A 17,200-nucleotide genomic window follows, 5' to 3' on the forward strand; every position below is an offset into this window, starting at 1 on the left:
TCAGCACATAAATTATAGCCTTACGTGTTTTAATGGAATTGCACTTATTTGCTCCACGGATGGCTGGAACATTATATGCTTAGGATTAAGACATCATCACAAGTGGTATATACATCTAACCTCGGGGCTGCTGTCATGATGTGCTGATTCAGGCTAATTTTTCAGGTGAGCTATGAAGTCCATCTATAGAGCCCGAGATGCCCACAATTTTTTAAGGGTTAATGATTACTAGTGTTGGGTGAACCTTTCAGGCCGAACATGAGTGCGGGCCAAACATTGGCTTTTCGCCCCATTCAGGGAATACCTGAATTTGCAGGATGTTCGGTGGGTGTTTGCACAGCGCATTCTGCACCCTATTTGGGCAAAGCTTTGCAAAATCAGGGTGCAGTAAAAGCTGGTTGTTAAGGAGCAGGACTGGGTAGCCAGCCGTCGCGTCCTTATCAACTGATGAGTCATCAGCTGTCAATGAGCTTCCCCGCTGACAGCTGAATAAAGGAAAAATTGCCAGTAAAAGAATCTTTAAAAAAAAAACAAAGGGCCTGGTATGGAGTGGAGGGGACTGCACGCCATTTTTTTTCTTTTTTTCCCCCTATAACCAGGGTCCCAGCAATTGCAACGCGAGTCAATTTAAATGAGAATTGACTCTTTTTGTTTTCTTTAGAAATGCCATTTTTTCTGCAGCAGGTTCTATACATGCTGCAGATGCACCACTTTAGAGGCAGACTAAGGGGACCCTCCCTCGGAATATATATTTAAAGGAATTTTTCATTTTTATTGTTGCACTTTAAAAAATGTTTTTGAATTGATACATATCCCCCCAGGGCAGTACCCGGCCCCCATATCCCTTTTATGGCCATTTACTACCATATAAGCCTTCAAAATTTGATACTTTTTCATTTTTTCCTGTTCGGCTCCAATTGACTTCAATAGGGGTTTCACCGTTTGGGTTAGAACTTCTCCCCTGTTCAGGAGTTCTGCTACGAACTGAACCCAGGAGTGTTTGGCCCATCTCTAATGATTTCTCTCTACTTATCTCTATATAGGTTTGGTTTTGACCAGCTAGTACTTTTGAAGGATTCCTATTTCTTTGATCAGGCACCGCCAGTGTACAATATTTTAGGATCCTTACATCTCCTTGGTGTGTATATAGAGTAATCTGTATACTATGTACAACGTCTGGTTGGCTACCCTTACAATGCTATATTAAAGCGGAAGTCTGCCGGGACTCCGCGTTTTTTTTTTTTTTTTAAAGCCAGCAGCTACAAATACTGCAGCTGCTGACTTTTAAAATAGTGACACTTACCTGTCCAGCGTGCCCGCGATGTCAGCACCCGAAGCCGATCTCTCGATCGTCTCTCGGGTGCTGCCGCCGCCATCTTGGGTATGGGAATCAGGAAGTGGAGCCTTTCGGCTTCATTTCCTGGTTCCCTACTGCGCATGTGCGAGTCGCGCTGCGCAAAAAGGATGGACCCGCTGCCTCTGGGATCTGTGTGTTTCCCAGCAGGCAGTGGGGGACTTTCGGAAAGGGGCGTAATCTACGCCCCTTTCCGCAGAGAGCTATCCCGGAAGTGGGTGCAGATACCTGTACTGTACAGGTATCTGCACCCCCCTCCCCCTGAAAGGTGCCAGTTGTGGCGCCGGAGGGGGGGAGGGTTCCGATGAGCGGAAGGTCCACTTTAGGGTGGACCTCCGCTTTAAGAAATACGTACATCAAACAGAGCTTATCAGCCCTCACCTTACCTGGATTCCAGACTGACCAGGGAGACCACCATATGTGATGTTCCCTTCCTGGATGGGTCTGTGTGAATTTTTGGGTGAGTGTTGCCCCCTTCTCTTGTTTTCATTGGCCATATGAGTTTCTTGTACAGTACATGTGGTGATGCATTGCATATAGTGAATTTATTATGTGTGCGTATCTTGTGTGGGCATGTGTATGTGTGTTTTATCATAAGTGTATACATACTGTATGTCTATGCATGTTTTCTTGGTGTGCTATGATTTATGTCTTGTGCTCTGCAGATTATTACTCTCTTCTAAAACTCCTGAGGAAGCGGTTACCGCGCGAAACATGTTGGCAGGAAGGCTGGACTAACATCTATTCTACATTCCTTACATTTATGGGGGACTATATGAAGACATCCAGTCTTTGAATGGGTTTAGTTCCCTTTACTTTTTTTTTATATTATTACATTTTGTTGCTGGTGTGTGAAGTATTTATTAATGATTTTGTATAACTTTTGTAATAAATATAATGATTTTACACTGTATTTAGTGTAGTGAGTTCCATGGTACCATGGAAATCCTCAGTGCCTCAAAACATTTCTATTTCTAACCTTCAACTTATACCAGAAGTGACCCCCAGACTCTGGTGTGTAGAAAAATGGCCGATTACAGCTATTCCCCCAACCCCCGCAGCTAGCACCATTCCTATTTTCTATTGGCTACAGTTAGTGTCCTCTCCCCTCTGCAGATCTCTGACATCTCTTCTGATCCTCCATGGGCTTTCATCACCCCGTTTCCTCTGATCCCCCCTGTGTCTATTGACCCCCCCTCCCCCATGTGCTTCATGTATATGTACAGCTGCAGGGCGAGGAATGTCTCCTCCGCTTATGATTGGCTGTCTGTGGTGCACCAACACACATGAGAATCCTTCACACTAGCAGTCGGGGGGTGGTATAACCCCCTGGTTGAGCCCAAAACTGCTCCCCCTTTAGCTGCAGAGTCAGCAGTCAGGGGTGAACACATGTTGTGGCCTCAAAGCAAAGCAGGTATCCCTTTATTGCATTCGGCAGATACCACCACCCACCAAACATGACCCATTCATAGATTTCATAGGATCTGATTCCCATCACATGATTCTGATTGCAGCTTCCAGGTCGGTCGTGCCCAGAGGAACCCTTCCCCCGGACTCTACAGTAGATAGGGACACTCTGCCACCACCCCATATCCATGTGTAATGGACCCAGTTGCAGGGTGGTGGCGTTGCTTTAAGGGGTTAAAACGGGTGGTGAGGAGGTGAGATATTGTCAAACACCTCTGAAAAGTGATCTGAGTATGGAGCACTTTTTCGAAGAAGTGTCAGTCCCTGCCCCTAGTGTGAATGAGCCCTAAAGCTGCCCATACATGGATGGAAATTCAGCCGGTTCAGCGGGGATCGGCTCGATGTCGATCAGTGTGCGGCCGTCCCTGCTCAGCAGAAGTCAATCATTAGAACAATTTCTATAAAAAGGGGCGTGTTGTAAATTTTTTCTCAATCCCAACTGGCTGCCGCCATTGGTCAGTGTAAGTCGCCTATTTACAGATCTGTGTTCCTTCAATTCTCACTGGTTTACAAAAAAACACAAAAATTTACAAATTTGTTATTTATTAGCTCAATACAGGTCCATGTTCTAGAATTAGAAGGAATTTTGTAAGTTATGTTGTATTTGTATCCGCTAATAATGATTTTCCTGTATTTTCAGCAAAAATATTATTTTGATAAACATTTGCGCAATTATCATGTGACTTAAATCTAAAAATCGAATAAATCAAAAACCTAAAAATCAGTATAAGTGATATAATATAAAATCATTAGTTATAAAAGTGATCCCATAGAATTCTATTGGTGATCCATTCTATGGGGACACATTATATTAGGATCCATTATAAAAGTGATATAATATATGATATAATAATGTAGATACACTTATCAATCACACATGATGACAGCGATATATGATGGAAAAGAATGACACAATCTTCAAACTTATTATATTCTTATTTCTACTACATATTGTAATTGAAGTAACTGTTCAATTCAGTCTAGTACTATTATTATCAGTTATGTATTCCTTTGTCTAGTCACTATAGTTCAGCTAAGCCTCAAATACGCCAAGCACATGTTATTGTTAATATCACAATACTACCACCCTTGGCTATGAAATCAATACACGGTCTAAGATCAATCAAATCTCATTTATTTCCCAAGGAAATAATACAGCGTGCATAAGGTATCAATAGAAGTTACAATAATACATAGCATACAATCAAAGTACAATATAAGCCATACTTATCCGACCTTCGCAGCTACGCCTCATGATGGAAGTGAGAGGAGGCCGAACTCATGGTTGCAAAACCTTTTTGTTAAACATACCTCAGCCATACCACACCCCATAGCCCATCCTACTTTTCCCGTAGACCAATCAGCGTCTCTGGGGCGTTTCCTCCCCCAGGCTAATTACCTCGTACAGTCCTGCCATACTTGGCCTCTGGGGGGCAGTGTCTGCCCATGAATTGCAACTGCTCCGACTGGATTGCCATCTTGTGGCTCGATCTCGGACGCCCCACCAGCTGTCCTTTGTTCTTGCAGACAAGTCGGCACCATATTGCCTTTGAAGTTCAGTACATTGCAGGTGGGCTGAATAGAACCCATTCTGCTATTCAAATTGTGTCACATTCCTTACTTTTCAACATGTGAGACTGCCTGGCATCAATATGGCTGAGTTCGGCTGTACAAACAGCTGTGTAGATGTATAATCCTAATTCCTGTCTGATTCCAACAGTAATCTTATATTATAGATAGATAGATAGATAGATAGATAGATAGATAGATAGATAGATAGATCTGGTCTTAAAGGGCCTGTACACCTCCACCTGTGCCTCCCATAAGTCATGTTACACTCTGCGCTCTGTCTCAGATCCAGCACTCTATACAATGTCCCATCTCACTATACATAATGATCATGTACTGGGAGGAGCCATAGGAAATAATGTCCCGCCCCTTCTGTAAGTAATGCAGCAGCCGTACACCCCCTATAGCAGGGGTCTCAAACTGGCGGCCCTCCAGCTGTTGCGAAACTACAAGTCCCATGAGGCATTGCAAGGCTGACAGTTACAAGCATGACTCTGTCAAGCAGAGGCATCATGGGACTTGTAGTTCTGCAACAGCTGGAGGGCCGTCAGTTTGAGACCCCTGCCCTATAGAGTCTCCATGTACATCCACACTCAGAGCCGGAGAAGTGTACACTGTTATATTGCAGTCTATAGAGAACAGTAAGTACATCTCTCCAGGTAAGTACTGCACCCCCAGATCAGTGCACCCCATCACCTCTTACCACTGAACATAGTCATACTGACTGAGGAACCTTTGGTCAGGCAGGATACAGAGACTCCGTCCACTTTGTCCTTTCAGGGTAAAGTGGGAGGTTCTCTTGAAAACCCTCCAAACCCCCCCTATATATTCTCCTTTGCTGTTCCCCAATATGTTGTTGCTCCATCAAAGCCCTTGATAGGTTCCCAATTTCCCGGGTATGAGGGATCATGTGATCTTTTCCCAGCATACAATGTTCAAGGCTAAGAAGCCAATCACCAGGCTTGAATACTGTCACATGAGGGAGGGGGAGGGGTGACATCATCAATCCTGTGTAAGCTCTGATATATTCCAACATGGAACCTACATGGGGGGGAGATGGAGCAGCAGAGGAGAGCAATAATGGTGAATGTAAAGAGGTCGGGATGGGCCCTGAGTGGACAAGTGTCAGAGTCCATTTGGGGTCCCAAAACAATGTGATATATTTGGGTCTCCAAAAAAATAAGTAAAGCCTCATATAGGATCCCTAGGTATTGAGACACACTTGGGGCCCCAGACAGACTCCTTTCACACCCAAGGCAAAAAATCAAAGTGTCCCCCCATGAGCTGTGAACTATAGCGGTATAGGTAGCAGGTTCTGCCATTTTTGTGCCCCCGTCCCACTAAAGTACCCAAGTTGGCTGCCTCTTCTGCAACACTTTGGCTCGGCCCTGCTACCAGACCCTTGGAAATGTTTGGGGGCCCCAGGCAAAGTTATATTTTTTAGGCTTTCAGAGAATGGGACATATTTGGGCCCCCAGGGACTGGGGCATATTTGGGGAATCCTAGACAATGTCACATACTTGTGTTCCCAAGCCATATGATATATTTGGGGCCCCTAGGCAATGTGATATTTTTGTGGCCTCCAGACAATGTCATATACAGTATTTGGGCCCCCGGCTTCCCTCGTAGGCTTTCAGAAAGATAAAGTAACAGATCAACCCCGTGTTCTCCTTTTTCCCATAATACATCTCCTCTTATTCAGCACAGTAGTGCAGAGTGTGAGACTCGGAGCAACCAATCAGATGGTGTGACTGTTAGCAGCACTGTGATGTATATTGGTGTTCAGCGTGTTCAGGGCCACAGAGGGGGTAGAACCGGCCCTCCTGTATGGGGTCTGGGCAGCTTTATGGTGCAGGCAGTTCAAAAAGCTGCTGATCACAGGCAAGAGCCCCACCATCTCCCCCACAGTGCAGATGACTTCTCCTTCTCTCCTTCCCACCAGCTGCTGCAGGGGGAGCCACAGGGGGATCGGTTTCAGAGATTGGCCCCCCACTACTCTGATCACCCCCCTTCTGTCCCCAATCTCCATTCCACACAGCTCTAATCCCATGGTGGCCCTCTTCTCCCCACAGCTCTGCCAGCTTCTCCTCCTCAACCTGGCACTGGCTGTAAGCTGCTGTGGGCACACAGGGGGACCAGTAAATATGTCATATTTATCAGCCCCTTCTTTTTCTCAGTGAACACAGTGAGTGATTGATAATGATCACTTCTGTGTTTATTCAAAACTGAAGCATGATAAACTGTGCTTACTATGCTTCGGTTGGTGAATGAACAGTAAGCCTCTGTACAGAACACCTCCTGTTCATTCATTCCCGGCAAGCTTCAGCTCCAGAGAAAGAAGTGGGGATTTCTGTCCTCAATTTCTTCTTCTGCCTAAAGAGTGTATCATCAGAGGTCTGTATGGACCCCTGATATTCCACAAAAGCCCCCCACGCACAGGGCTGTTAAAAAATTTAAATAATAAAACAAAAATAATTTGTAAAAAAAAAACATAATTAAGGGTTCCTTCCCACAGGTAGTCTGGTCGCATGAATGAGTGATTTGTTCATGCGGCTGAAGCCGTGTTCAGGGCCATTACCTGACCCCACACACCCATCCAGGCTGGGGGGTCCCTGTCAGGTAATGTACCGGGCCCCATGATCTCTAACAGCAGCCCTGAGTGTGTTCTCCGGTCTCACCCTCTCTCTCTTCCCGTATATTCTACATATTACCAGCCTGATGTGTGCCGTGTCTCTGTAAGGTATTGTCCTCTCTGGTGGGGAAGATGAGGGTGAGACCGGAGAACATGCTGCACAGCAATATACATCTCAGTGCTGATAACAGTGACACCGACACTATTATATTACTGATATATTCCATTGAAGTCTATGCCAAGCTAAGAACTTTTCTTTATAGTATTGGATGGAGTGAGGGAGGATTAGAACCCCTGTTGTGTTTTTACTGCTATCTGGGGATTCCCCTCACTTCCTGTCCTGCTGACAACATTGTACCGGACAGGAATGAGACGAAAGCAGCAAAGGGGACCCAGACATACATTTTTAGTAGAATAGGGGAAGGCCTAGAGCCCCAGTCAGATTTTATTATAATTGTGGAGAGCGCCCCTCACTTCCTGCTTGGTAAAATGGAGAGCTGGATAGCAGTAAAAACCGGACAGGGGTTCTAATTCTCCCCCTCCATCCAAAACGAAGAAAAGAAAACATTATGGGTGGACATACACTTTAATGATACATCACATTTTATTGTCTTAGCAGTAAATCTCTAGATCCCTTCTTCATACATTTCCTCTGAGATTGTTACATTTCTTTTCATCTCTATTTAGTATAGATTGTATGGAATAGGAGGAGGAAAAAGAGGAGAGGGGACCCCATCCTATCCAATCACAGCGATCGCACTGCACCCCACACAGAGTGACTGCATGTGGGAGAGGGGCAGAGAGTAGGGGGAGGGGCCAGAGGAGGAGATTGGTGATGTCACACACTGTGATAACTTTCTGTTTAATGATTAGAATGAAAGTAATTGTCATGAGATAGATAGATAGATAGATAGATAGATAGATAGATAGATAGATAGATAGATAGATAGATAGATAGATAGATAGATAGATAATTATATATATAGGCCAAACCCCTCTTTACTGACAAATAGGAACATGTCATTCACTGTTACTCCAGTAACTGGAGAGATCTCCTACCCAATCACAGGGAGTGACAGAGGGAGAAATCACAAATAGAAGAAAAACCTGCAGGGCACTGACTGAAGTTCCACCCACTGCTTTATCCTATTGGCTGACAATTCTACCAATCCCACCACCCATCCTTGTGACATCATTAGTCTCTGGGCAGAGTTCTGACTATTACTATTATTCCCTATTCCCCCCACAGATCTTCATAGAACCTCTCCCTACATATATCCCAGCATGGAGGGGCTCAGTGAAGGTGGTGGTGAAGGTGCGGAGATGTCGGATCGGGTCACACAGATCATAAAAGGAGATCCGTCCGACCTCATAATCCAGATATATCCTGACTTTGTTACTGGGGATATTGGAGGGTAAGAGGATCTCTTTCCTGTCATGTATCACCCAATACTTATCACCTTCCCTCCACAAACCCCAGGACTTCTTATTATATCCAATCAGTGACTGCCCTCCTCTCCTGTCTATACTGGGGTAACACATCCCGACTATCCAGAAATCTGATCTCCCGACATCCACTTCCCAGTAATGTCTCCCTGAGGAGAAACTCCGACTGCTCAACACCTGAGTATAATCCTGAAATCTCTCTGGTGTTTCTGGACGATTCTGTTTTCTACGTGACCAGGATATAGTTTTCCTGTCATCTGATATATGGAGATTATTATGAGCTGTATTTACATCCAGTAATATGTGTGCCGCTCCCTGTATATAGGAGGATACATTTACCTCTCTTATTATATCAGATAATGTGTGTAATGTGTGTGATATCCCATCCACATCCAGACCCCCTCCATCATGGAGGAGCTCCTCATGCCTCTCTCTGTCCTCATTATCTCCATCCTCAGTATCACACAAGTCACCTGTGTCTGATTCCTGTAAGACAGTCAGTGGATCCGTCACGTTACACAGCTCCTCAATGTGACGCAACTTCCTGGACAGCTCCTCCTTCTTTATTTCCAGATCCCGGATGGAGATGGAGATCCGCTCTGCCCTCCCGGAGATTTCCCTCAGGACTCTCTTCTTCAGGTCTTCCAGACGTCTCCTGAGATCTCTAAACAGGGCAGTGACTCTCTTGGTGTCACCAGCTGCTTTTTCTTCTACTTTCCTCCTGTGTTCCTGCAGACTCTGGACTCTTCCCTCCATCTCCTCTCTCTTTATCAGAAGTTTCTGCAGAACATTCCTCAGTGTCTCCTTCTTCTTCTCAGAAGCCTCATCCAGCATCTCCACCTGGTGTCCTCGATGTTCTCCAGCCAAACTACAAGACATACAGATACAGGTATTATCCTCAGTGCAGTAATACTCCAGGATCTTCTTATGGACGGAGCATTTCCTGCTCTCCATGGACAAGGTGGGGTCACATAAGACGTGTTCTGGGGACTTTTTGTGGACTCTCAGGTGTTTATCACACAGAGAAACCTCACAGTGCAGACAGGATCTAACAGCAGGTACAGGAGAGTCCACACAGTGAGTACAGAAGACCCCGGACTCCTCCTGATGTGGCTGAGCAGACAGGAAATTCCCCACTATGTTACGTAGTGTTATGTTCCTCTGCAGTGCAGGACGAGCCGGAAACTTCTCTCGGCATTCAGGACAGGAATATCCTCCAGACCCCCCCTGTGTATCCAGCACACGATCAATACAGACCTGGCAGAAGTTGTGTCCACATCTCAGGTTTACAGGATCTGTATAAATGTTCAGACAGACGGAACATTCCAACTCAGCACTCAGGTTAGCAGACGCCATCGCTGACAGCAGAAGAGAGAAATGACAATGAAAATCTCTGACACCGGAGAAGAATGGAGTTGGGAGGGTCACTTCCTCCTACACAGGGCGAGGCTGATCCAGATCAGTATTATTAAAGTACAGAAAAGGAAGTTTTTTTTCCCACAGTAGTAAAGATAATCAAACCTCCCAACTTTGAGAGATTTTCAACTGCCCCTGAACTCATCCAATGTTATCTTATGTGTACATGTACACAGGTTTGTTTAATGTCATTTTTAGGCAGTTGCATTTATAGGCTTTACTGTGAAGGCAAAAAAATGAGTTTAGACGCCAAAGTTCCTGACGTTTCAGACACCAAGCGGGCTAAACGCGGTAACTCATGTTCAGCAGCATTTCGTTTACCGGCATTTTTCATTTTTGCCTATTTTGAAAAAAATAAAAAAAATTTAAACGCAAACACGGCTAAACATGGCATGTAAACGTGGCAAAACGGATGTTTTAAACGTGGATTACTATCTGTCAAGTTAAATCGTTCAGGAGAGGTTGTAAATATGTCCCGTGTACATTAAGCCTTAGGCCTCATGTACACGGCTGCTGGTAGACGGACGTTTAGCAGTTGGCAGTTTTTTTCAACTGCCCCTGAACTCTCCTCTATGTTATCTTATCTGTCCATGTACACGGGGTCGTTTATAGTCCTTTCTAGGAAGTGGAGATTAGAGGCATTTTTTGGATGCATTCAGAAGCTGAGTTTACAGGCATTTCAAGTGCTTCTAAACACGGTAACTTGCATTTAGCCATATTTCGTTTAGAGGCGTTTTTCATTTTTGGCTATTTTTTTTTAAGCGCTTCTAAACACAAACGCAGGAAAACGCCACTATACGTGGCATATAAATGTGGCAAAACAGATGTTTTAAAAGTGAGTTACTATCTGTCAACTTAAATCGTTCAGGAGAGGTTAAAAACGTCCCTTGTACATAAAGCCTAAGGCCCCTTGTACACTAGACGTTTAGTCCAAGTGTGTCCAATTCTGGGATATTAGTGTTCCCAGGAGCCACAGGTGCAGCATCTAGGCCTGCTTCCTGCAGCCTGGCTAAAGGCTGACATACACGGCAGCTGGATGGGGCTGAACACTCTACTGCCTTTGGAAGAAAGAAGGCCCAGGGACTAAAGACCACCATTTCTTTGTGAAGAACAAGGAAGGGTTCCTTACTGGATAAGATTGATAATTCTGAAATCTGTCTCATTGACATAATACACTGATAAATCCCACCTTACAAGTAAGGTCAGCCAAGGGAATATCCTGAATGAGCTCAAGGAGAGGCTTCTGTAGAGCCAACATGACCAAATTGAGATCCCGTTGTGACACAGGTGAATGAAAGTGGAAGGAATGTGAGCCACCTCTTAAACAAAGGCCTTTAAAAGGGAATAAGTGACCAGCAGTCAAGAAAGGCACGGAATGACACTGCAAGTGATAATGGAGGGCCAGGCATGACAGTGTGACTAAGGGACACTGAGGGTTAATATTCTGGGCAAGGAAGAGAGGAAGTCAGGTGGCTGGATATCAGTTAACTTTGTGGAGGAAAGGGAGGAGCCTTATAAAGGGAGTGGGCGGAGTAAAATTCAGTCTGTGGAGAGAATCTGGAAGAGAAGGCAGCTTTTACTACTGCTCCTCTCACAATGGCGGACGTGGCCGAAATCTTGGCGGGATTGAAACGGGCGGCGGCGGTGATGGGTCCGGAGTGGCTGCGGGACCAAGTGGCATCGCTGGCGGTGGAGTCTGGGAGTGATCGGCGGCAGGGTGAGCGGACACACCGCGCGCGGAGGTCTCGGCCTCCGGCACGTTATTCGCCCGGGCCTGCCTCTCGGCCGCATCGTGGGGTCCGGAGCCCTGGGGAAGATGGAGCTGTTCCCCCTGCCAAACGGGTGCTGTGCGAGGCGGTAGGCTCTGGGCGGTCGGGACGCCGCCAGCCTATCGCGGGGGGCGGGGCCACGGGCCGACATGGCGCCGCTTCCCCGCAGGGGGGGGTTGTCGGGACTGGGGGAAGGGGTGAGGACTTGGCGGGCCCCAGCAACGCAGGGGGGTCATCCAGTGGACTGGTGGGAGGGGGCTATGGATCCCGGGGGACCACCAGCTAGGCCGCGAGTTCCGCTCGCCCGGCGCGGGGGCGGAGCTTACCGGATGGAAGGTCGACTGCAGCAGCGGAGGCGGGATCGTCACGAGATGCCCTCAGGTCTGGTCTGTCACGCCGGTCTGAGTCGCGGAGTTCAGTCTGCCGGGGGCGGGCCCCATCGGAAGCGGAGGGGACGGCCTCGGGAGTCCCGTCGCTCGGGGGGCTTCGTGCACCACTGGCGGAGGATCGTTCAGATCGGTCTGAGGGCGAGCTTTCGGAGGAGGAGGAGCAGACTGCGCCAGCGCGGGAGAGCAGCAGACCGGCTGTGGGGCGTGCCCCTGGTCAGCCTGGTGAGTCCATTATTCCTTTGAATGTATCTCATGCTTTGCAGGATTTGCTGGGGGTGGTGCGGGTAGGCACAGGGGTGTCGGTGGTTCCTGCCACGGGGGAGGGGTCGGTGGCTGCCCCTGCCGGGGACGGGGCCGCAGCTCAGGTTCACGAGCTTTTGGAGGGTCTGCGGGTGTTGGTGGCTAAATTTGATAAGGGAAGGCCCCCAGCGGGGCCAGCGGCACCGTGGTCGGCGCCGGGGGTGGGGACCCCTGAGAAGGACGATCGGCAGGCGGGGGGGGGCGCCCTCCCTGGCCCCTGTCGGGGTTCAGCAGGGGGGGACGGGGACGGGCACCAAGGAGGCGACCGTGCGGACCGACGTGGTCAGGATCTGTTGGCATTGGGTTTTCGGGACGGGTTCAGGATTCCTTGTTCTTTGGCGGTGGTTCCGCCGGAGGCAGGGAATTTGAAGTCGGCTTTGGAGCACCCAGGGGTGGTGGATGAAAAGCTGGGGAAAGAGGTGGCATTGGGCCGTATGGGGGCCCCTTTGTGGCTAACCCTTGTGGGGACTTCGTGGTTTCCCCATTGGGAGTTGTTCCCAAGAAGGAAGCTTCAAAGTTCCGGCTGATCCACCACTTGTCCTTTCCAAAAGGGGTTCGCTCAATGACTTTATTGACCCAGATGCGTGTACGGTTTTTAAACGTCCTTTGACGCGGCGGTCAGCTGGGTGCGCCGGTATGGGCGGGGAGCGCTTATGGCGAAGGCAGACGTGGAGTCGGCTTTTCGCCTGCTTCCGGTACATCCTGACAGCTTTCGGTTGTTGGGGTGCCGCTGGCGGGACAAGTTCTATGTGGATAAGTGCCTGCCGATGGGCTGCTCCATTTCGTGTGCGTTTTTTGAGTCCTTTAGTACCTTTTTGGAATGGATGGTGCGGGATGTGTCCGGGCTTGATTCGGTCATCCATTATCTGGATGACTTTTTGTGCATTGGGCCCCCTGCCTCCGCTGTGTGTGCGATTCTCCTTTCCACGTTGCAGCACATCGCGGGCAGGTTTAGAGTGCCCCTGGCAGCGGAAAAAACGGAAGGCCCGACCTCAGAATTGAGTTTTTTGGGGATAGTGATAGACTCAGTGGCCATGGAGTGTAGGTTGCCGCAGGCTAAGCTGGAGGATCTGCAGGGGGAGATCAGCGCGATTCAAGGACGGCGCAAGGTGCAGTTGAGGACGTTGCAGTCGTTGTTGAGTAAGTTGAACTTCGCTTGAAGAATCATTCACATGGGGAGGGTGTTTTGCCGACGGCTGTCGGCAGCTACAGTGGGGGTGACGGTCCCAACTCATTTTATTCGTTTGCGACAGGCTCACAGGGAAGACCTGCGGGTGTGGCATGCCTTCTTGGCGGCGTACAATGGCAGGGCCATGTGGATGGCCGGCCCCGTGAGTAATTTTGATGTAGACCTGGTGACGGATGCAGCCGGCTCATCGGGTTATGGGGCGTACTTTCGGGGACGGTGGAGTGCGGAGCCCTGGCCACGCTCTTGGAGCGAGGTTGGGTTTCTTGGGAACTTGGTGTTGCTGGAGCTCTTCCCCGTGGTGCTGGCGTTGGAGCTGTGGGGGGAGGACTTTAAGGATCTGAAATTGCGCATCAACTGCGACAATATGGGGGTGGTGCAGGTCATTAATCAGATGTCGGCTTCCTCGCCTCCGGTTATTAAACTGTTGCGTCAATTGGTTTTCAGGTGTTTGCAGTTGAACATTTTTGTTTATGCTGTGCACATATCCCGGGGGTGGAAAACTCATTGGCGGATTCATTGTCTCGTTTTCAGTGGGACAAGTTCCGGATTTTAGCGCCGGGCGCGGAGGAGACGGGAGTTCCTTGCCCGGCTTGGATGTGGGAGCTACCTTTGGACACGCCGCAGGATGGATCCGGCGGTCTGTGAGTGCATCCACTTGGGCGGCTTACTCTAAGGTTTGGTCCGAGTGGGTTGAGTTGGTGCAGGAAGTTGGGGCGCGTGATCGGGGAGCCGATCGGCGACTGCTGGTGCTGTACCTGGTGGTTCGGTACATGGAAACAGGGGCGTCGGTCTCAGTCATTGACCGGAAACTGGCGGGTTTGGCCTTCTTTTTCAAATTGAGTGGGGGGGTGGATGGTACGAAGGATTTTTGGGTTAGGCAGGCGTTGAAAGGTTATCGGAAACAGCATAGGACTAAGGACGCGAGGCGGCCGGTCACGTTTGCTAATTTGGTGGCTATATGTGAGCGGTTGCGGTCTGTTTGTGGTTCACGATATGAGGTGTTGCTGTTTACAGCGGCGTTCTCATTGGCGTTTTATGGGGCGTTCAGGATTGGGGAGCTGGTCAGCCCTTCCAAGAGGGCGGTGGGGGGTTTGTTGGTGCAGGATGTGTGGGCGGACGAGGATCGAGTTGCACTTCGGTTGCGCAGGTCAAAGACGGACCAGCTGGGGAAGGGGGCTGTGGTGTTGCTGTATGCGATGCCGGGTTCTGGTGTCTGCCCTGTCGCGGCAGTCCGGGAGTTCCAGAAGGTTAGGTCAGGGGGGGGTGGCTCCCTTTTGCGTCATGCGGACGGTTCATTTCTGTCCAAGTTCCAATTTGTTTCGGTCTTCCGGCGGTGTTTGTCGGAAGTGGGATTGGAGGGCAAAGCCTATGCGTCGCACTCCTTTCCCATCGGGGCGGCCTCTGAGGCTGCCAGGTACGGGTTGGACGAAGCTGCAGTTCGCAGGATTGGGAGGTGGGAGTCACGGAGGTTCCGGTCTTATGCACGGCCGCAGTTGGCAGTGGATTGAATTTTTCTACTTCCTGGGTTCGGTTGGGCAGTGGGGGATGTTGGTTACTGGTTGTGTACAGTTTTGTTCCATGTGTCATGATTGTTGTTTTGTTTGGTTTTGTTCCAGGTGGAGGTTCTGAGCGCCTCGTCTGGATTTTGGGGCATTCCTATGTTTGTTGGGGGGCCCGGACAGGTGACGCACGACCAGATGGACGGCAACTGGGTATTTCCAGGAGGGAGGCATGTGTGAAGTGGCTGGGTTTTCCGGGGATGCTGTGGGAACGAGTAATGAGGGAAGTGGAAAGGTTTGCGGGGAGGGACAGACCCCCCGATGTGTTGGTGCTCCACGCCAGGGGCAATGATTTGGGGATTCGCAAAGTAAGGGACATAATGGCGGACATAAAGGCGGACTTTACGCGTCTGCAGGCGCAGTTTCCGGGTAAAATTCTGGTATGGTCCCATATTGTGGCCAGAACAGTGTAGCGGTGGGCCCGGTCGGAGGTGAGCATTGAGAAGACCCGCATTAGGATCAATAAGGTGATTGGGCGGTTTGTGGCCAAAAATGGGGGGATTGTGGTCCGTCACCGGGAGTTGGAGGTAAATGTTGGGCTCTATTTACGTAAGGACGGTGTTCACCTTTCAGATGTGGGCATTGACCTTTGGTCCCTCGGTTTGCAGGAGGGGATCAGGAAGGCTTTGCAGGTGTGGGGTTGCCCTCAAGGGTGAGGTGGTCCCCCTTTTGGGCTGTGGCGGTGTTCTTGGTGGTCTTTGACGGTTGACGGTAAATCAGAGGTGATCTGATGAGGTGGGGGGCTCATCAATAGTATCGGCCCCTCCGGTGTATTCCAGAATGGTGGATGGAATACTGGTATGTGTCACTGTGGGAGGTTGTCTCCGATAGTGATGGACGAACGTTTCGCCCGGCGGTCGTTTCGCGGCGAATTTCCGACATTCGCGGTCCGCACGTTCGAACGCCTTTTTCCGTCGTTCGCCGCGGCGGACTTACGTGTTTAATGTATACAAGAACTTTAACCTTTGGTGACACGTTTATCATGTGATACAGGACAGCCAATTGAGACATGACAGCACATGGACACTTGGACATTCCCCCTAACCTATAAATACACCCGATCCGGTGGCCATTTTACATTCTTTCTTCTGTTACGATAGGGACAGGTTCCTGTGTGGAGTAGGGAGAGATAAACCACTAGCTATTTGGTACACAAAAGTTCTTTTCAGGACTGGTATAGGTGTTAGGTGTTGATAGGTTTGCTGTGCTGCTGATTCTTGCAGCAGCCTGAGTGTCTTTTGTTAGTTTAGAGAAAGGGAAAGGACGGTGTATGCTACAGGGACAGCCAGATTAGTCTTTCATCATCATCATCATCATCATCATTAGCTGTTACTATCAAGGTCCACAAAAGAGCTGTTCCAGTAACCACTAATCGTTCTCTTTTTTTGCCAATTTGTATAGGGACAGGAAGGAAGCAGTGTTGTCAGGCAGTGAGGGTAATTTTAAAGACTTGCTGTTATTATTAGTTCCACAAAGGTTCTTTTCAGGACTGGTATCAGTGGTACAGTAATAGGCTTGTACATGTATAATATTCTTTCTTCCAAATATAGAAAGGATATTATACTTGACTGCTGCCCTTCTGCTGCAGTCTGCTAAACATTCACAACTCACTTGTTCCACAAAAGTTCTTATAAGGACTGGTAACTTGGTATAGGGTGCTACGGTACATAGGCTTGAGTGCGGTACAGTCTGCTGTTCTGTAAGGACCGCTATCGGTCCACAATAGATAGGGTTGACGTGCACCACTGCTGACCGCTGCCCTATACTGCAGCAGTCCTTCAGCGGTATAGGGACTGACGTACAGTCTGCTAATCACTAACACACAACCTGCTTGTTCCACAAAAGTTCTTATAAGGACTGGTAACTTGGTATAGGGTGCTACGGTACATAGGCTTGAGTGCGGTACAGTCTGCTGTTCTGTAAGGACCGCTATCGGTCCACAATAGATAGGGTTGACGTGCACCACTGCTGACCGCTGCCCTATACTGCAGCAGTCCTTCAGCGGTATAGGGACTGACGTACAGTCTGCTAAACACTAATACACAACCTGCTTGGTCCACAAAAGTTCTTATAAGGACTGGTAACTTGGTATAGGGTGCTACGGTACATA

At 48.7% G+C, this 17,200-nt stretch overlaps 1 protein-coding gene across 1 annotated transcript in view; it reads right to left on the reverse strand.

The window, feature by feature from the left end:
* The window catches only part of LOC143962510 (uncharacterized), a 72,413-nt gene extending 62,554 nt beyond the window's left edge, over positions 1-9,859 (reverse strand). Inside the window, 1 exon segment of the mRNA XM_077471786.1 lies at positions 8,262-9,859. Coding sequence (XP_077327912.1) covers positions 8,262-9,824 — 1,563 coding nt within the window. The 5' untranslated portion in view covers positions 9,825-9,859.
* Between the last annotated feature and the right edge of the window lie 7,341 nt (positions 9,860-17,200).

The sequence above is a fragment of the Lithobates pipiens genome, unplaced genomic scaffold (assembly GCF_037356315.1).
Source record: "Lithobates pipiens isolate NorthernLeopardFrog02 unplaced genomic scaffold, aLitPip1_a1.2 Scaffold_8, whole genome shotgun sequence".
In the NCBI taxonomy this organism is placed as follows: domain Eukaryota; kingdom Metazoa; phylum Chordata; class Amphibia; order Anura; family Ranidae; genus Lithobates; species Lithobates pipiens.